Source organism: Pholis gunnellus (assembly GCF_910591455.1).
Source record: "Pholis gunnellus genome assembly, chromosome: 14".
Taxonomy (NCBI): Eukaryota; Metazoa; Chordata; class Actinopteri; order Perciformes; family Pholidae; genus Pholis; species Pholis gunnellus.
In genome coordinates, this window is record NC_136541.1 from 23,038,411 (window position 1) to 23,060,795 (window position 22,385).

Sequence of the window (22,385 nt, forward strand, 5' to 3'; positions counted from 1 at the left end):
GAAATATGCTCTTTTCAGTTAGTTGCAGACAAATACTGTAACAACATTATGTCATATTCTGCTGCTCGTCCAGACTCCTATAGTGACGCCTGGGGCTTCTGCAGCCTTTGGTATCTTAGTATCTTTAGCATCTTGACCCAGAGAAGTTGACGCGGGGTTAACGTTGTAACAAGTGGTTAACTTTGTGCAACCGTGACGGTTAGGTCTAGGCAACAAAAATAATCAAGGTTATGTCTGGGCAACAAAAACAGTTCATGTTGTGAAATGGTTCCGGTTATGTGTAGGCAACAAAAATACTTAACGTTGCGCAACGGTCACGGTTATGTCTTTCCTGAGGACCTTTCACAAACACATTTGAGGAAGTTGTTGAATGAGGCCCATTGTCAGTCAGTTAAAGGCTTTATGATTTGAATATTTGACCTGAAATAGTCCATAATTGAGAACTCTGAAGGTTTCTGCCGGTGTCGGCTACGTAAGTCAATACAGAAGTTTGAAAGGACGCCGATGTGTGCCACGATTGAACCCTCACTGACAGGTACTTTGCGTTTTGTGGTTTTTCTTTTCATAAGTTGTATCTGAAGTTGCTTCTGCCTCCAGCCCGCAGAGCTTTTGAACTCTTAATAATGTAGAACGGTACAAAATGGAGGCATGATTTAGAGGATTATATTTTTCTTAACCTAGAGGGATTAGTCCATGGCGAGGCCCTCAATCTTTTCATGTTGTGAAAATACTGTCGGACGTGGAATTGCAAATTCAATTTAGATGAGACTGCAAGATATAAATACAACAGGATAAACACAAATATCCCATTATTTTATGTGGATAACTCGCCCACATTTCAGAGCCCAGAGCCCAGCGCTCACTACCTGCAACCAATGCCTTTTCAAGACCTTTCTGTTCATTTAAATGATTTCCTCCACATGTCAGCCACGTTATGTCATTAAAAGTATTGCACCATTCATGGCTACGGACTCATTCCAAATAAAACAGCCGGGAGAAGTTAGTTCATCAGATAACGGTTTGAAGGGTTTGGGGACTGTTTGCTCGGTGAGTGGTTTTATACAGAGGATTATCAATGATTTACTCAGGATTACAGACCAGATTTGTGGTGTTCTGGAGTGATAACAATCCACAGACAAAAGACTCTGGCAGGCACATATTCTTAATGATTATCGTCCTACGGACAGCTGGAAAATGGCCCAGAGTTATCACTGTTCCAGCATGCCGGAAGCCTATTATGGCAGTCAATATCTAGAGCTATCTGTTGTTGGCAAGCTTTACTGCCGTCAATACAAATTCCTCTCAGCCTGCACCACATATCCACACATACATCGATTGCACCGAGTTGCAGTGATTTGAAGACGCGCCACAGATGTGTTAAGAGATTCAATGTCTCGTGTGCTCTATGCATTACAGGTGATGCATCATCTGTCCCATTGCCCCCTGACAGAGTGTTGAAAATCAATATCAGTTTATCGGGGGAGCAAGACCAGGGACTGCTCATTCAACATGTGTCCCCGTTCTGTATTGGTGCAGCCACAAATATATAACTGGTCCAGAGGTCTGTACTTTCTAAGGGAGATACGTCAAAGCAGTTACGCATTAGATCAATCATCTCCAAGCGCTTTAAAACAAAAGTTACGAGTGGGACATCAATGCAATACTTGAACAAACGGTATACTGTCTAAAAACATGAACATGATGAAATAAAAAAACATTTCAAAATGATTTGGGTTCTTGGCTGACAAGAAATGATAAGACACACACTGTCCAGTTTTCAATAGGATGGGTGCTATATCAAAGAAATATGTGACATCGTTAAAATGTATCGATCCGCACAGCTCCCGTTAGAAGGACTTTCATTGCTGCGTAACGTTTCGAGCACCAGGCTCTTCCTCAGACTTCAAGTACAGAAAGGTACATGAAGATGATGATAAAGGATTATACCAGTAGAACAATTTACTCCACATAAATAACTACTCAACGAAGGCCTCTGGCTGACAATTCAATTCAATTTATTTTGTAAAGCCCAAAATCACGAATTTGCCTCAGAGGGCTTTACAATCTGTACACATGTGACATCCTCGGACCCTCGCATCGGAACAGGAAGAACTCTTTAACGGGGAGACAAAAAAGGATGAAACCTCAGGGAGAGCGGAGCAGAGGAGGAATCTCTCTATCAGGACGGACAAGCCGTCATACTAAATGTATAAACAGGTGATATACCAAACACAAATGCAGAGGTGGATGAGTCAAACAAACGCAGGACTTTCATCCAGGAGACTGCTGTTCGTAAAAAATAAAAATAGAGTTATTCAAATGTTGTCACAAGTCGTCGCATAAGTAGTTACTCAGCAAAGTTAACATCAACCACACTCTTCTACCAAAACCCAACCCACCAAGTGGTTTCGTTTCCATACTAAATTGGATTTTTAATTTGAAAAGACACTGTGTGTAGAAACCAGTGGACACGACGTCCCTGACACGTCCAGGACTGACGCTAGATTGGTACATAAGGCGTCATCGTTTGAAGCTTAGGAGCACTGACCAAGCTTCAGTATTTGACGAGTTGCGGGTGAGAATGTGACTTAGTAGAAGTGCCTCTGTCTTTTTGTCATTATACGCTGTTACAGGGAAAAATATTACCAAAAAAAGGAAATCATAGCAAGATAAAAAGCTGTATTGTTACAAGATACATGAAACTCCTCATTGAGGCCTTTAGGTTCTTGGCTGAGAAGGTTCTTAGTGAGTTGCAGTCATGCATTTCCCTTGTGATACAGAAATACTTGCGTTACTTGTTATGCAGTGTATTAGTTCTACAAACGTTTACAGAATGAGAATTCACAACCCCCTGAGCAGATGTGAATGTATTGTAGTAACATCTAGCAACGTCAAGGGGACCCATGGCCCTGCCTCCCTTTTGTTCCGTTTCAGCTTTGCAACCTCTTGTTTTCCCTTTGGCCCTGCACTTGCTCTGAACTCTCCTTGACCCCGTCATTCCCCATCTGTCCACCAGATGCCCTCGCTGTGTTTCCCTCCCCAGTCACCTGATCGCCACACCCACTCACTTAACTTTTATGGAAGACAACCTAACCAAGTAGTTTGATGCATAAGTAAACCTAAAAACTAAGTAAACCTACATTGGAAGTTTATTTTGAAAAGACCCCTGAAACGACCACCACTGACGCTAGGGGCCTACCTAGAGCGTCATATAGTTTAAAATGTAGGGCCACTGATCGAGCGACAATAATTGGCCAGTTGGGATTGACGATGTGTCGGCCAAACAGCTGATTAATAAACCAGTGATTTTAAAGCATGAATGAAGACGCTGATACAAATCGAGTAAAGCAAGTGCTACTTCCGTGCTGTGCCTGAACTAATGCGAAGCACATCATATGTAGAAACAATCCAGGAAAAATACTGGGCTTCAATAAGCTCAAACGTTCAGGTATACGTATTTTATACAGGTTCCTGTTGAGATCCCAAGAAGTTAAATTCTGAAATGCAGTGATGCAAAGTCACTGAAAACTTAAAAAAATGTTTTCTGAAAAGCAGTCACGAGACTAAATATACCTCCGCAAAATGAAACTGCAATTGACAACAAGCATGTCGGCTTTATCCACCAAATGAGCCACCTTGGCCCTGTGAAGACCACAGTGGGGCTGAATAATGGAATAAGCAGTCGCTGGTCCCTCAGAGCTTCTCGGAAACCAGCTGCAGAGTCACTGCTATGAGGGTGCAGCGCCTTGTTAAAATGCACTCCATCAAAGTTTCCTTTGAAGTAATAGCTGACAGAGAACATAATGTGAATTTGACCTGACAGGTCTGTGAGAAAAAGAGAAAAGAAATAAAGAGACTGGAAGGAGAGACGGGGTGAAGTCAGGTCTCACAGCTCTTCTAGAGTCAGCCCAGCACCAAGTGCATTTCAAATGAGAAGTCGTCCATGGCTCCCTAGAAACGTCAGAATGTCGTCTTTTTAAAAACAAAAAATAATTTCTTGAAGTTAGTCTACAACACTTTGCTGTTTCACACATTTCCAAACTAAAGAATGTCATTTCACCCATCAAACCAGAAGACAATCCTCTCTGGATTGTGTGGAAGTTGAAATTTAAACCCGCATTGTTGCCTCGTCTCCCTCTCCAGAACAAGGACCCTTTTTTTAAAAAGGGTTTCATTATAGATGACACCAGATTGTCTGCCATTTCATCACGGTTCTTTTCATTCCCTGCGCCGCAGTAAACAGTCAAGTGCTCAGCAAAGGCTATTTTCTTTTCCAACATATACAAGATAAAACGTTAAAAACTCCCTTTGTGGGAACTGAGTATTGATGATGCAGTCAAGAATTTACTAACCGTGGCTGAATGTTTAATGAGTTGAGCTGGGGCTGTAGCAGAGCGCTATTGTTGCATTAAGACACAACAATATAACACATGGAAAAGCAGTAATGGAGTTTTCTCATGGATATCTGCAACTGTGTTGCTGCAAAATGAGTTTGTTTGATGGCTGTAGGGACGGCGTCCCAACATGTTCTATACTGATTGACCTCAACAACCATGGGATGGGTTGCCATGGGATTTTGTACCGACATTTATGGTCCCAGCTCATGAATCTGGGTGATGTCCTGACTTTTCTTCAGCGAACACCATCGATGTTTTAATTTCTTTTGTGAAATATCGTGACAAATCTGTGGACTGCCATGAGACTTTGTACAGATATTCACATTCCCAACAGCACAAATTATACTAACTTTGGTTGGAACCTTTTTAATCTATCAAGTCAAATATTTCATTTGTTTTTTTATGACCAATGGCTGCCAAGTCAATGTATTTCCCATCAGGCTCAGCTGTACTTTGTTTGCCTAGCTTACATAGCTTTTTTTTTTTTACAACTCTTTGGTTGATGCAATTCACTGTCATCTCTTTTATGTGAATTTATTTGAATGTTTTTATGTTGTTTTTAACTTTTTGCTGTATTTGATTTTTAAATCTGTGTTTTCATGCGGCGCTGTGTGAAACTTTTACGATGCCATCTTGGCCGGGACCTCCTTGGAAATGAGATTTGAAATCCCAAAGGAATTATCTTGGCTCAAAAAAAGGTTCAATAAAATGAGAGAAGCAGCAAGTCCTCACATTATGGGAAGCTGAAATCAGCCTCGCTTACTTGATAAATGACTTAAATAGTCGAAGCATTATCATATTCATAGTTTAGGAATATTCTGTTTGATGAATTGAGAAATATTTCTGTACTCATAAGCAACTTTTCTTTTGTGTTTTCTAGTCCTCCGTCTGTTGCAGCCTCCTGCTGTTACTTAGGCTGATAATATGAGTTTTACATGAAACATCTTGGCGTGTGCAGCTCTACAGACTAAGCTCAGTGCTCACACAGACTGCACTAATGGGAACAGGAATCTGACTGTTTGCATTCTGTGGCACAGATGTTATCGGGTCTGTTTACCTGCCCCATCTGGGATTAGTGTTAATGTGGCAGCTAGTCGCACCCTAAGCAGCTCTAAGGGTGTAGTAACAATCTGTAATTGCTAACATTAGTCATTTAAAAACACTTGCCCCCCCCACAGTGCCCCCCAGGGTTGAGCCCTATGAAGGATGGGACTGGGTGCTACGACCACCACATCGGCATCGACTGCTCCGACGGTTTCAACGGAGGATGTGAGCAGCTGTGTCTCCAGCAGCTGGCTCCTCTAGAGGATGACCCGACACTCTACAACATCCAGATGTTCTGTGGGTAAGAAAGAACATATTTACCGCTTTATATTTTCAATTACTATCCTTTTATTTCAGAACCAAACCAGCCACAGTTTAGCACAAACCGCTATCATCACTCATATCATTGTATCAATACTTCTGGATTAACTACTGGAAACTATGCAAATGAACTATCTTGACTACATGACTTTTGATATATTATGTGCTTTAACTCACAACATAACTGTCCACAGTTCTCAAAACTTAATGTAAAAGACTAAATAACAATAATCATAATAATAATGTCCAGGACTATCAGCAGAGAAGCACACACAGACTTCAGGCCCTCAGGTCTGTTCTTGTGATTTATTTTTTGTACATTTTCGGAGCTTTCACATTGAAAATAAAGGCATCAAGCAACTAATATAATAAACACTATATATCTATTCAAAATGTATCCCCCAGTGTACAACAACACGCAAGCTCTGTAGTTTGAACCAAGACGGCACACTTTTTCTCAGCACAGACCAGATTCACTCCTTTCTTATTTATTAAAGATAAATACATATCTTCAAGTATTTTGCTTAAAGGAAACTCAATAAAATATCTTATAGAAAATACAGCAACTTACCAGACAGACTGCTCTGTTTCCTTAGGCTCCTGGGAGTTGGTTGGTCTGCCTGTGTGAGTTGGGCCACCATGATCCTCTAGAACGGCTCCTGGCGGGGTGGACTGCTTTCTCTTCATCTTGTATGATGATGAGAGCACTGGCATGCCCATCACTCTAAAATCAACACTGAGAAAATGTAACCGTGCCTTCAACGCCTTCAATGAAGAGCACGTCAACCAGGCAGCTAGACTAGCCAGCGGCCCCTCCCACCCAGCCCACCACCCTGTCCTGCTTCTTTCCTCCTGAACGCCTCTCTGTTCAAAAACAGCTTCTTTCCAACCGCAGTCAGAACACTAACTCTCCTTTTGTTCAGGGCTATTGCCTCTTAGTGCGGGAATGATGGCAAACCTTAAGGCTGACTAGCTTTTTGTGTCACTGTCCTCCACCAACGCAATTTGAAAGAATGAATACAGAAACAAATCTTTTATCAACAAAGTTAAAATAATAAATTGCAAAGAACATAAGAATTGTAGTCCTTACAAAAGCAACATCATGTGAACAGCATCATTGCTCTATGAGGTCCGGAGGCTGTGAAGGCCATTGCTCGTGATTCACATCTTCCTCTTCCTCATCAAACCATTCAGTGAGCCCTGGTGCCCTTTAAACCCTCTTTTGAGTTCACTTCTTTTCTCTCGCCATCTTCAGTGACATTTCATATATAGATACTATTTGATGTATAGCTCAACATGAATGCTTGACATCCTCATGAGTCTTCGCACAGCAGCATATAACTAAGGCTTTTCAAAGGCGAGTGACCCTGTAGAATCATCCATTAAAGACCAGCATCTGGTGCTGGGTGTGTGCTCTATTCACTCCCTGCTCACGTCCGCCAGTGGGATTCAATGCAGAGATCCATATATATATACTGTGGAAGTAGAGGGTCTATTAGGGATAAATGGAATGTATGTGCTTGATTAGGGCAGAGCAAAGCTGAAACTTAGCCGTTCAGACCAAATCAAAAAATGCATCAGTGTCACACTGGTTGGGACAAAGCAAACGGAGCTTTAGTTAGAGAGCATCCTTTGGTAGAGTTGGTACAGGGAGGAATCTTAGGTTGGCTGGTTTTCTTGGTTACAGCTGAGAGGCATGGGAGCAGGAAGTAGGGGTGATGAGGGGCCTGCAGCACCCCTAACATCAGGCACAGTGATCCGTTAATAGGTTTTACTTATGAATTTGTATTTTTAGAATACATCCTACAAAGTGATGCGACTTGCAGCAGTACGCTGGATGGGTTCTAGATGAAACCCTTGGAATTCTTAAAGGGTTCCTCCGCAGAACGCCCTGGGTGGGTTCTACAGAGAACAAGATGGGGGAAAGGTTCTGTACGTCACCTGAAGAGAAGGTTCTGGGTGGAACCATTGCACCATCGAAGGGTTCCCTCTTTAGAGACAAGCCCAATAACTATAAAGTCCATTTACTCTATTTATGTATACTATTACTATTTTAAGATCCAACATGCTCTCCGTAGCTGCTTGAGGAGATGATACTAGGTGGATTACAGGCTGGTAGGATTGAAGATAGCTGTGAGCAGCATCTTTGATATTTGATTAAGATTATAACTCTTGATTATAAAACCGATCCAGTAACGAAATGTGTCTTTGATCATGAAGTTAACGTTGTACGATTGTCAGGTGAAGTGTATGAACTAGACTGCAGACAGGAGCCTTTGTTAACGCTGTTAGCTGCATTTCTTTATAGTCGGGCTGAAAAATCGGTAAAACTTGAATTAAAGTTCATGTGAGTTTTTTGGTTGGGTTTGTTGTCCGTTTGTCAGCAGTATTACCGAAAAAACTACTGGGCAGATGTTAAGGGAAACTTGGTGGAAGGGTGTGGCATGGGCCAAGGAAGAAGGCATTTTATTTTGGAGGGGATCCAAATCAAAGGGCAGACATTATATTTCACTTACAGAAATAACCTGAGCAGGGGACTGTGCTCAGAGACAAGTCAGTTCTTTACTGAGTGGTTTCATACGGAGCATTTTCTGGAGAACTATAATCTTTTACACCTGTGCTTTTCCTCTCAAACTGCCTTCAGTAAAGAAAAGGCCCGTTATTACAGTGAACAGCTTCCATTAGATCATGGTTGGATTGGATATGTGTGGAGACCTGCTTCATATAATCTAAAGCCAGCCCCGCTGGTGTTCTCATATATTACACTGATTAGACTTCTTCTCCTGCACTGTGTGGACATGTACGGACTGAGTAACATCTTCCTCACCGTTTATTATGCTGCACCTGTTTTCCTCAGTGTTGTGGTGGTCTCGCATAAATTCCTTCCGCCTAACTTCAATCCAAGCAGAGGTTCTGATTAGACAGCACAACTGAAAATACCAACGCACTGCAACAAAGTTAATCTGAAGGTGGATGAAAAGGCAAGAGTTGTTGTCTGAGTTTCTTTAAAGTCCTACAGGAGATCCTGGAAGCAGCCGTTTCTTATCGAACACAACAAGCTGCTGTTTGCTGCTTTCATCTTTACATTAACCAGCATGTATGCAGGCACGCTGTTTCAGTTCATTCTCAACAACAGCCTTTTGTTGTTGTCACTCTCCACTGTGCAGATGTGGCTAAATCCTCTCGCTCCCACTGGAGACTGGCATACGCTTTGAGACATTTGGCATCCAGGAGGGAGGGAGGGAGGGAGGGAGGGAGGGAGGGAGGGAGGGAGGCTAAATCCCTGACAGATCTTTCTCTCTTTAACACCCAATCCCCATTTTTCTCCCGCTCCTTCATCTGCCTTTGACTCATTTCACAGAGTACATTATACACCGAGATGTCAAAACATCATCAATATGAAAGAGCCTTGAGACGACTCTCGGTGTTTCTCTTCTTTTTTTTTAGATGGAGGATTTTGTGCCAGTTGAGAATTGATTTAGCTGGTTCTCCACCGTTGAGTTGTGAGGTCTAAGTTGTGCATATTTTGAACTCTGTGAAAATGCAGTAGACGATACCTCAGAGTAACCACAAGGTTGAAATCAATATTTCTGAGTGCTGGCAGTCTGCTAGTAAATTACTTTAGCATTTGAAAGTGTCCCATCATACGGCAGCGGTTGCAGCCGGAATGCATGTGTTACAGTATGTCATCCATATTCATCTCATGGGTTGGTAATTAATGCTAAATGTTATGGAAAAACAGGTTTCTCATCAATATTGACAAAGTATGGAAGTATTTCTTATTTTTATTTTTTATGACAGGATCAGGTTTTGTTGTGTGTTGTAATACTCATTTCAGCCACAAGAGGCTTATGTGCTCAACGTCATGTTCTAAATAGGACTAAAGTTTTAGTTTTGTCCATGCATGCTAAATACATTTTGGCTATATATATGTATATGTGTATATATATATATATATATATATATATATATATATATATATATATATATATGTGTGTGTATATATATATATATAATATATATTATTATTTTTATAATTGGCGCTTAGCTGCTGGAATAGAAAATGTGAATGCTTTATTTATTTTCGTTAGAATATGGGGCAGTGGTACTCTTCAGCCTATTTCACAGAAGGAAAAAAAGTAACAGAGAATTAATGATTCTGACAGAACTTTTTAGTTATTTACCAATTTCACATGTGGGAAAAAAAGAATTTAGAAAGATTATTCTGGCAACACCTTTAAGTCATAAACACAGGAGAGTAACACTTTAGATCAGACTGTGAGGTGGATCACCAGAATGTTGTTCTTACTCTCAGGCTTCAGCTGTAATCTAAATTGATTATTTTCTCTATTACAAGAGAGCAGTTAAAGAAGATACATTTGAACCTTTTTAACAGTGCAGCTGCTTGTTGTTAATGTCTTTTATTCATTTACATTTGACTTCTACTTAAACTTGCAGAGTTTTCTATATTCATTTTCACGTTGACCCAACTTTCCTCGGATACATTAGTGGCATGATATTCAACTGTTACAACGGCTTTTCAAATATGTTAACAGCTGCATGATTGTCCTTGTGATAATAATCCCAAACTGCTGCTAAATCAAGGTCGACGATGTTTTGATTGTAATGCCTGTCGTAACGTGGCCGATAGTAAACTAGTAGTATGAGTTTGTGTTCTGTCGCACACATTCCAGATGGACGACCGCTTCAAAAGGTCTCCTGTGTTGACGCGCCGTTAGTGTCACATACTGACTGTACATACTGTCTCACACTCCTGCATTCCACAGGTTTAGATTCAGAACTTTTAAGTTGACATCATAAAATGTGCTTCAAAGTTTGAGATTCAGACAACTATCGGTATTATTTCACCTCAAAGAACTATAATATAAGGAATTTAAGAAATGCAAGAGCAGAGGAGAACCAAATAAATGACTTGAACCCATGTCCCTTAAGGTGCATCGAGGACTACAAGCGTGGTCCAGATGGGAGGTCGTGCCTGCCGCTGTCTGAGGCCTGCACTGAGGGGATAGACTGCGCCGAGGCGGCGGACATCCCCGCCAACCAGACCGTGTTCGGAGACCTTTTCTACGGATACAACAACCACACTAAAGAGAGCACCTCCGGACAGATCCTCAAGGCCACATTCAGGTAAACACAAAGGCTGTTTGTTAAGTGGAGCATGAGAGACATTGTTCAGCCTTTTGTATCCCAGCAGGGGAACCGCTAGCACCCAAGCAAAGGGTATTCAGTCAACTGTCTTCCACAGGGACGCATGCTGTCTCATATTTAATTTCACTCCTATTCAGACAGCTACGGTGCATTGAATCGTACCAGAACCCCTGATGCAACACTACTGTTATTGTTGGCAGTGATATTGGTTTTCTAAGCGCTATGCATTCCAACCTTTCAGACTCTCTCAGGTTCATATGTTTAAATTACACAAGTCAAGTAAGTAAAACATTATTTACGAACTTCAGCACAGGAGAAAATAGTACAATTATGACAAAACAATACAAGCATCATAGCTCAAAATAGAGTACATGACTGATGCACAAAAGCCCTCAGAGAAAAGAAAAGGCCTTGAGCTGTGACTTAAAACACCCAAGAGTCTGCTGACATGACTCCACGGGGGAGACTTGAACGAGGTGAAACTATCGTTGTTCAGAGCAGTTCACTAATATATACTATTCACCGCCTCAGGATGAGGAGGAGGGTCTGGTGAAAGTAGCCGGGCTGAATAACTGTCTTGACATGTTCAGCAAATTTCCGCTGACACTTACGTTTTTGGCAAACTATTGTTTGTCAATGACCAATAAACAGAGGGGCAAAAGTCAGACTTTTACAGCATTTTGAGACATTCAATTACTAATCTCAGCCAGACAAAATTAAATTTAAAATGAAATACAATTTGAGATAAGTAGAGTTGTGTATCATCCGCGTAGCAATGATGAAACGTTGACGGATCAAGTGTCCTAATATAAGCATGAATATAGAAAATAAAATGGGTCAGAGAATTGAACCCTGAGGCCTCACAAGTTAAAGGAGCACCGGTCACCAACGGATACAAAGACATTCCGGATGTATAAATGAGCATAAAAGCAGGTTATTTACCATGGTAAAAGGGAAAGAGTTGTAGTGCAATCAGGAGGTAGTAGCATATGGATTGAATCAGTATAATTAAAGGTTATTTCATTATGCGGAAAGGACTTTCAGTTTGATTTCATGTCAATTTCTTTCTAATGAAAAAAGAAGAGTGATAGAACAGCCTTCATAAAACATGAGACATTTCACCTCATCTCAGGCAAACACTCTGAGGACAGACACGAAAGAAACTAGAAGCTGACCTCTTTGGAAAGGCTTATGGAATAAGCGACCGCATGGGTCCAAATGTATGTCGTATTCCTTTCATGATTTGCACGTGGTTCGATGTGGATGCTAGAGTACTTTGAAGGTGGTTAATTATTGCTGTCTGCATGCTGCAATCATTTCCACTGAACTCAGGAAGCCAGAAGGTCAGCAAAGTCATCTGCAGTCCAGGAATTTAATTTTGGCCGAGCATGGATTCCGCCGACCGCAGGCAACTTCCCCACTTACTGTAGGGATCGACCACCGGAGTCGTAGAAAGAGAGGGAGGGACGGGTGAGGCAGGAAAGTTAATATCATCAAGAATCTCAATCTCAAAAGCTCTGATCTCATTTGGAAGTGCTTGTGAATGAAAAGCGGGGTCTGAGGCACTTTCAAGAGCACCAAATGCTTCCTGTGCAGATAAGGTGGTGGAAGAGGAAGGGCTACTCTTTTGGGAGGCATGGTTAATGCAAGGCCTAATTATACGAGACGGCAGCAAATGAATTAAAACTGACCAGGAGCCAGTGTGCTCAAATTGAATCACATTAGACCAGATGAACGGCAGGATGTGGAAGGAAGAGAGCATCGCAAATGAACACCGAAGATCCGTCAGGGGTTCAAAGTCCGTGAAGCACTCAGTCTAGGATTGATTTCACAACTAAAAACACAAATGAAACCATGGAAACAGTGGAAGGCAGCTTCTGGCAGTACTTTGCTTGTAGGTGGTGGTGAATCTGTACCCGAGGACCTGTATCGAATGGATGCGTGCTGTATGTCAAAGGTTAAAAGGGCACACCACCAATTGAGCAGTATTCCATCTGACCAGAAAATTGACAGGTACAATCTGAGAAAACAGTCAAATCATTCTGTGCATGAGTTTATGTCAAGTTGCAGAAAAGTTTATCAAGATATATCAAATCAAATTTTAAACCGAAAGCCTGCATTACAAGTTTGACATATTTGGGCATTTACCAGGCAGGGAGGGTCCTACAAAAGACACGATTGGGTTGCATTATGGGTAGGGTTAAGCTATGACTGCATTTTTACTAAATCAACTTATTTGTTGCAAATTCAAAGTTTCATTTTTGATATTTGCAATTCATTCATAATACTAAGGATTTTTGGAATTGTTCTTTCCTAACAAATAGAGATGTGTTACTCCCAGTAGATATGAGAATATTTTAGCAAAATTGCAATTGGGTCCAAAATGGATCCAGCTAATTATGGGACATGTAGGATCCAGCCTTATTGTAGCTTCACCCATACTTGGGACTAAAAGTCAGGGCTTCTGCTACATCCGCTCTGACCTTTCTGAAAATAAAAAATCGGTCTCTTGCAAGAGCCATCGAATAAATTGCTAAAGCACTCTTTAAATATAAGGAGGGAAGAGTTTTTAAATGCTGCACAGTAGATTTATTGGCTCAGATGTAATTCTTCTTTGACAAATCTCTGAGGCTTTGAATAGGCTGTCCTAAACACTGGACTCAGTGGCTGGATCTCTGGATCACTCCCACTCCCTTTACTCCCTTGACACGGTAACGCTGAGGACCAAAGGGGTGTGCAGTTAAACTGACACTGCAGCTGCCAAATGACCTCTCGATAGAAAAACAAGCTTTAGAAAACTTTAGGAAATTCAGTTTTATCTCACAACCACTGGAGGCAAAAGTGCAAAGTTGCTATGCGCAGCCTTCAACAGGCATTGACTTAGTCACTAACTATTATGCAAGCGAGACAGCACTGGGGCCTGTGTCCTCCCATATCCTCTTTAGATGTACTGTTTGCCCTTGAGTGAAAGCAAGCGAGAGGGCGGGAGGGAGGGACAGTAAGGAAACCTTCATGTGATGTTCACTGGCACTTCTACAAAAGCCCCTACCCCGCTGCTCTGGAGCGGCGCAAAGCATCTGTCTCCGTCATTCAGTGATGATGAAAAGTCACATTTGAATATTGTGTAACCACCAGTGGAGGTTTGTTGTTTTCCTCTTCCTCCATACTCCTACCATCATCTTTACTAAAACATACTTTACTTTTACTTCTTTTTATTTTCTTCCTCACTCAAAACCTCCTCCTCCTGCACAGATAACTAAAAACAATCCCTCCAGGTGAAAGATTTGACTACTAATGTTGTATTTATTTGTGGGAGGGAAAATACCTGCATGGGGGGAAACTAAATGGATCTTCTCCGTGGCCCCTGCTAGGTTTTGGTATGTGTTCTGTCTGGAACAACAACAACAGAAAGAGAGAGAATAAAAGGGAAGCAGCATGCGGTGTGAGCAGGTGCCCAGTGGCAAAACACACATACACACAGATGGACGAAATAGCGCTCAGGTATGCACACGAATGCATACAAACCAAGCCACAGCCTCTGGCTCTGAAACATGAAGCCAATGCCAAAGTGCCTTAAACTTGCATTCTTTCTACTGGCCACCAGGCTGGGACATCCTGGTTCCAAAAAGAAGTCCGGTTGTATAGAAGTCTATGAGAAAATGAAAAGTGAAGCCAATGTGTTAAAGCTGCATTCTCTCTAATGTCCATCAGGGGGCGACTCCTCTGGTTGTATAGAAGTCTATGAGAAAATGACTCTACTTCTCTCTTGATTTATTACCTCAGTAAACATTGTAAACATGAGTTTATGGTCTCAATCTCTAGTTTCAAGTCTTCTTCAATACAGCATGATGTTCATTTAGTAAACGATGGTCCATTTAGAGTCAAATACCATTAAATAGAGTATGCTTTAGGGCGGGGCTTAATGTGATTGACAGGTTGTTACCATGGCGTTGTCTGGTCTGGGAGTTGTCCGTGTGTTAGCCTTCCAACTTCAACCTTTCAGTGTGTTTTCAGATCATGAATGTTAATTGTAACGTTTTGGTCACCAAAACATGTCCTTGTCAGCGTCCGGTTGACTGCTTAGCTCCACCCACTCACTTTTAGTTGCAAAAAAACAAGATGGCGACATCACACATCACAAACACAGCCAAACCCTCACAGCTCATGAGACCTGTGTCACAAACTCAGAGGAGGTTTCAATCTCTCCACCCGGCACGTCTTCCTCATGGTTCATCATTCAAGCTCAGCAGCCCTGGATGCCTCTCGTTTTTTGGCCATTAGTTTTTTTCATGGCACGGCTTATTCATTTGATTTCCTACCAAGTCAAAATCCAGCTGTGTCATCGTCAGTGGCAGCAAACTGCCTGGGGGGCATGAGGGGTTTTTGATTACAAAGCAACACGAGATATGAGCAGCGGTGGCCCGGGAAGGAGGTCCTATCGCTGTCACATCTCAGGAGCACTGATCTGGATTCACCCAGCTCGGTTACAGGGTCTCTGTCTTCCTGTCTCGGTGGGAGCCAGAGGACTCCAATAATGAGATGTTAAAAGCTAACCTCCTCATTACTCCTTACACCGTCCTCTCCTCTCCTCCTTTCTATTCCTCTCTCACACGACAAGCTCAGAGCAGCTTTTAATGAATATTTTAGTGCCCTTTGTTCTCTTCTGGATCAATGAATAAGACCACCTGACAACCCCTCCACCCAAACTACTTTGTGCGGGCATTAGTTTTTTTCCCTCTTCCTTTTTTTGGCTCACCTCAGCTTAATGTAGCACCCCCTCAGGAGGAATACCATCATTGACTCAGTTAATTAAAATATGAAATGTGTCGGGGAGGGGAGGGGTGTGAAGGGGTCGTTGATTGTTACCGGTTGCAGAATCAGGGGGATCACCATGTGGAGAACAGAAACAAGTGATCGGGGTTGTTAATCAAAAGCGTCCTTGTGTTTTGTCTCGTTCCAACGAAACAGGTGGCGGCTTCACTTCAGCTCTCACTAGAAGTTCTGGCAGTTCAACAAAAGTTCCTTGAACTTTGAGCGAGATTTCACTCTAGGAAAATGAATTATTACGTCCTCGCGGCGCCAGATGGCTGTTAAATGTTACATGTTGTCATCCGACAAAATTAACCATGAAAACTGTATTCCATGTAGCGCGTAATCCGACGGATAGTGAGCGATGACAAATCGTCAGAAAAGCAGCAGAGATTCACTCGTCACGTTCTGAATGTGTGCTTTTCTAAACCGAAAGCTGAAAACAGACAGAATTGCTCTCTAGATAGAAATATGTCAAACAGAGCAGTGACGCTGTATATTACTGTGATGTATTCCACATAGTTTGACTCCAGAGGCCAGATGCATAAACGACGTGTAGCACAAAAAACCTCCGTACGCCTTTTCCCCCAACTAAACTAAATAGAATGTACACACCAGACCGGGTGTACACACTTTTATTCTAGAGATAGCGGTGTGTGATATGATAAGATAGATGTGATATATATATATATATATATGGTAAAACACTGGCAAACAGCCAAAACCAACAATGTCACTGATTGTGTTATTATTTGACAGCCTGTTTGGCGTTCTGTAAAATATTACTTCTTTTTGTTTAACTTTCTTTAACTAAAATATTCCAACCACAAAGATCAGAAAGACCAGTTATACAGAACTAAATTGTGTGTGTGTGTGTGTGTGTGTGTGTGTGTGTGTGTGTGTGTGCCCATGGCCATATGACAAAGATGTCTTTTTTTTCAGGCATGATCACTATCTAATTACGATTATGAATTATGTCTTACTGTTAAGTTACTGAACAGTACAACTAAACCTGTTTCCCTACATGGTATCAAAACACCACACCACATGTTGTTCTCAAATTTAACACAAGTTTCTTAAAATAGTTATTAGTTACTTTTGGAAATCCACTCTTCACATTGGCATTAGATCCACTGCACAGCACAAACAGAAAGTGTGTTATTTGTATAGCTGGTTTGGTATTTTACTCCAATTATTTCCTTCTTCCAAAACGGTGGTTAAAAAGCACCAGGAGACAATTCCAGAAGTTGAGTTTTCATTCAAACTAAATTATGACTGGTGTGTTATGACCACAGGCCAAATTAATCAGACCACACCCAGGCCAAATTAAAAATAAAATGCACAAGGGCTACATCACATCACTCCCAGTAAACAGCAACACTGATCTATTTCCTAATATAATAATCTAGTCGAGCTCAGCTGAAAACACAGAATCCACGTTAACGGTACCAACAACGTTAGCTGCACTTCACCCATCTCTCCTCCGCTCCATGTGGAGCCCCGCACTTTGTGAAACATGAGCTTTCAATAAAGAGCTGCTAAATGGTGGCAACGTAGTGGTGTGTGTTCAATCTGGAATCCTCGCTCGTCCCCGACTCTTTGAAAGTAGAGATAGTTTGGGGATATTTTGATAGAGCAGCGGCGCTAACTGTTTAGCAGCAGCTCTGCACCGCTCTATGCGGGGAGACGCTGTTAGGATGTGACCTGTAGCACTTTATGTCAAGGCAGATTGTGGAGTTATATCTCACACCCCTAATACCCACACACACACACACACACACACGTATGGGATGAATTACTGCAACATATCCTCATACATCAGTTCGTATGATATCTTATGAAAAGTTACTTTTCCTCTCCTTACACACATTCGGTCTTTTCAAAATAAACTTCCATCTTCTCCAGAAACTACTCCGTTAGGTTTGTAAAAAGGTCGTCGTTTGGGTTAAAATAACTACGGAAGTAGCTCAAGATTACTCAAGTGACATGAGAAATAAATCAACACTGACTTCCTGTTTGACACGAGGAACGAACAGCGGCCTCATCCACCTCTCCTCCAGCCCTGTGTGGGCTTTCATGGTCTTTATACTTCCTCGTTCATGACTACATGGAATAACATATGAAATTATTTTGTGGTGTATCTTCAAATTAGGCCGATTTATTTTTCGTAACATCAAATGCTGGTAGAGACCAGCGTGTGTATTTATGAATCTGCGGCTGCTATGATTACCCCTCAGCTGCTCTGGTGCTGTCGGAGAACCTTGCACATGAGACACAGTGGGTGAAATTGCCGTCATCGAAGGATCCAATAAGTATAGATAAATATAGTTATGCAAACCGACGTTTAAGGGCATCTCTGCATCAATTTACTGTGGGACCTGAAATGAGGCTTGTGAGGATTTATAAAACAGAATCAGGCGTATGTGCAGCGTTATAAATCTGATGAAAAGAGTGCGCATGCATATTTCTGTCTTTGTGCGCTCACACAGTTTTAGTCATTAATCTATTCATGCATTGTGAGCACTTGGAGCAAGATGCAGATTCGTCCCAATATCGCTCCTTAATACCAGCCACACCAGCAACAGATTACCCGCACACCCCCGGCCACGCCACGGCCGTGCAAATAACATGTCAGTTTTATTTGTCAGCTGGTTCTACTCCAGCCGGTGGCTTCTGTTGTTCTCAAGCTGTGACTTTCCCAAAAGCAACAGTTTTCTGATTTGTAAATAATTGCATATCCTTTTTATTTTATGTTTTTCAAAGCTCAGGCCCGGAACAAACTGCAGGAATCATCTAGTATATTACACAGGGAAAACTTTGTAACCCTTTCTAACCCTTTTAAACTTGTTTAATAGCTGTTGTGTGTATTACAGGGCAAGGTTTTTATCATATATTTTTAACAGGAGTGTGTCTAAAAAGGGGGCATCACCTGAGAAAACCATCCATTTCGGCTTATTGAGATGCTCCAGGTCGTATCAGATATGGTTGAAGGCGGGGCATATTCTCAGCATACAGGAAGTTGTCGTTAGAAATTTGAGAGTCAAATTTACGGCAGCAAATGAGTCGCTCATCCACAGGTGATTAGACTGAAAGTTGTTTTTTTACTTCTCTAGTCCCGTTGGTAGACTTGGGTACAGAAGCTTACAGGCCAGCCATGTTGTAGCTGAAGTGTTCTGGGTTACAGTTGAACGATGGTGTGCTTAAGGATGATTCTGCTTTATCACCAGCTAGGTCTTGCATTTATATTCTTCTTTTTGTCTCCTATGAATAACAATAAGAGAGATAATGTGGGAATGCAGCGATTTTGTGAGCAGTGGATTATAACTATGAACATTTCATTATTCAAATCTTTTAGAATGCCGAGTGCAGCTCCTTCTCAAAAACCTTTAGCCATGTAAACAACCGACAAAACGCGGACAAATGGACCAACACTGAAGTCCAGAAGTTCACTCGTTTATTAGGAACACATCCACAGATCCAAAGAACGAGTGGGAGCCGCTGCTAACCCGGTAGCACGACGGCTAGCCCAGTAACATCAGCACAACGGCTAACATGTGAACAAAGGTCTTTCTTACTTCCTTATTTGTATTTTTTCATATGAAACAGGTGGAGAAAAATGTTTTACTAGCTATAAAAAAAGAAAATAAATAGGATCAGATGTAGAAAACAAGAATATAAATATGTTTTTCTTTCCTCACACAGCCTATGTACATAACAGAGCTAAAAGAATGCTAATCTAGCTCCGTTTCTGCTAGCTCTGTTGACAGTCAATTCATTGCTAACTTGTTACCGACTTTAAAAGACGGTAATATGTCAAATGTGTGCAATTGTTTTTATGTTGTAGCCATAACAAAAGAGTATTTAATAAAAATAAGTTCTGGCTTTGTGAAATTAAAATGATGACTCTGGAGTAAATAAATAATCAGAGGCCTACGGATCCTCACAGGAGTCAAACAAAGATGTATTGTCATCAGCTTTGGTCCTGAGACACCTGATTTATTGAAGTCATTCCGTCGTGGAACCTTGTTGTGAACCTAACTGGCATTGAGACAAAGTGTGATGAGGGAACGAAGTGAGTGAGTTCAACAAAGAGTCACTCGCAGCAACAGACAAACGAGGACATCGTCTCTCTGACGGAAGATGAGTCACGTTGCAGCAGAACCAACATGATGAAAAATGGCATGCTTTATGAGACTCTGTCTCTTCCATATGCCGCGCAGTCTTGCATAATTGTTACTATGTATTGATTTCCCCTTAATGACTGCCAGAAGGTATCGCTTCACACAGATGAGAAGCTCATATTTATCCATCTATGATTATTCTCTGTCCTTCCAGCCTGCATTCATCCTCCGTCATTCATTCCTCTTTCACCATTTGTCTGTCAACACAGTATTTCATTAAAGTTGTCTTTCTGAGGTCATATCTTTGGAGAATATTCATACAACTAAAGGTTATAGGGAACTTTTAATATACAATAGCATCTACAAATGTTTTTTGAAGTTTAAATTGCATTGTTTTTTGTTAGTAGAAGCAAACACTATTGATGGGATTTTCAGAGCTGAAATCCAGACTTGGATGAAGTCGGTTTGTTTATTTGGTGATATTACATGTTCTTACAAAGAAATTAGTTATTGGTCTTAAAAATTGTGAAATTTCTAACTACTTTGTAGGCTCATGCCTAAATCGCTGTGCACACACAAAGAAGAAAATATGGATCTGGACAAAGACATTTTGCAAAAGCCTGATTGTGTTCATGAATCTCAATAGTGACTGATTTCCACTCCCAGTCTTTAGACCAGTCAATGAAAAGCACGGCAAAAGAGAAGCATCATTTCACTGATTGCCATATTTGCATGTGCATTTTCATTATTAATTAATTATGGCATTAGGAAAGATGATGAAAAGGACAAAATTCAATAAACATTCCACAATTGCAGAAAAGAAAAGCTAAATGTGTTATAGAAACTCTTCTGTCCAATAGATGCTGATGTAGTGAACATCTAAGTCACATGACTGATCAGCTGTCTCTGCTGTCGGCATATTCCAACTTACTATTGCTCGTCTTTGTCTCCAGACAATAGTAAACATGCTGCCAAAGAACAAGTACAATTTCTCCAGTTCCTAAAGACCTCTCTCTATTCTTTTCTCAAAGATGGTCAGACGGCCGAGGCAACTTGTTTTATTTTCGATTTCCAACCTCTACTTCTTCTTCATTTACTGGCGGATTACAGCCATACATAGCCTATGCCCCAACTTCTGACCAAACTACAATCAAGCCTTTTCTCGCTCCGAACCAGACGATGGAAACGTCTAAACCTAATTCGAGTTGTTTTTTTTACTGCGACATTTCAAAAGTTTCCTTAAAGTTCACTTAAATGCACGTGGGTGCGGTGATCCAAAAAGGCCAGAGCACACGATCATTATGTACGACTGTGGCTGTTTATAGCATCCATGGAGTTGTTCATTTGTCTCATGTACATGTAAACCGTCATGGGTTTACTATATAGTTTAACACAACGACACAAACGTCGTCTATGAAGAGATGCAAAGAAACAGGAACACAGAACCACAAAGAGACTCAAAATCACAGAGAGATGCGTAATGACTACAAAGATACACACAAAAGTGACAACAAAAAGAGGCTAAACAACAATAACAGGAGTATTTGATACAAATGAGGGAAGTTCCTCCTCAAAGGTCCAGAACATCACAATAATGTCGAACTTGTTCTATGATCTAGTCCCATATACAGTATATTGAAGTAGCCAACATCTATATGTAGTCTTCAACTGACTGTCAAATCAAATGAGTTCAATTGAATAATATCTTAATAAGTATATCTTAAGTATTTTTTTTCAGATTTCAAATTAAACTGGATGAATTATAGATAATACATAATCTCATAATAAATAAATGTTCTTTCATTTCAATTACAATAAGGGCCGGATTTAAGATTAAATTACATAACTGAAAGCTTTTGAAAAATGTGACTTAATTTTGGAAAATTAATTTAACTGAATGGTCCTGCAGTTCATTCAGGTGTGAAGTGATGTCAACCAAGAAAAACATGATATTATAGTCTTCTCATCTTCTAATAAGATAAATGTGTGTGCAGGGACTTTATCTGTGGTTATTAAACCACTTGTTTCAGCTCTATTCTCTCTGTTAACATCACTGTTGGACAGTGAATTCATGTGTTAGGATTCTGATCATATTGGCCATATTGGATCAGATTGTTTATTATCTGTGACTTCATTTCAGATGTGAGTGGGTATGTTTGCTCAAAAGATGTGTTCTTTGTCTTGTAGTGGCGCTTTACATGAACGCTTTTAATTATCGCCTGAACACATGAGACATTCTGCTTTTAAACTGAACACATGAGACATTCTGGTTTTAAACTGAACACATGAGACGTTCTGCTTTTAAACTGAACACATGAGACATTCTGGTTTTAAACTGAACACATGAGACATTCTGCTTTTAAGCTGAACACATGAGACATTCTGCTTTTAAGCTGAACACATGAGACATTCTGCTTTTAAGCTGAACACATGAGACATTCTGCTTTTAAACTGAACACATGAGACATTCTGCTTTTAAACTGAACACATGAGACATTCTGCTTTTAAACTGAACACATGAGAC

At 40.9% G+C, this 22,385-nt stretch overlaps 1 protein-coding gene across 1 annotated transcript in view; it reads left to right on the top strand.

Annotated features, from left to right (window-relative positions):
• The window catches only part of astn1 (astrotactin 1), a gene marked incomplete at both ends in the record, with an annotated part of 365,883 nt that overhangs the window by 155,407 nt on the left and 188,091 nt on the right, over window positions 1-22,385 (top strand). Inside the window, 2 exons of the mRNA XM_079173654.1 lie at window positions 5,576-5,742; window positions 10,716-10,910. Of these exons, the coding sequence (XP_079029780.1) occupies window positions 5,576-5,742; window positions 10,716-10,910 (362 nt within the window). The remainder of the gene's footprint in view (window positions 1-5,575; window positions 5,743-10,715; window positions 10,911-22,385) is intronic.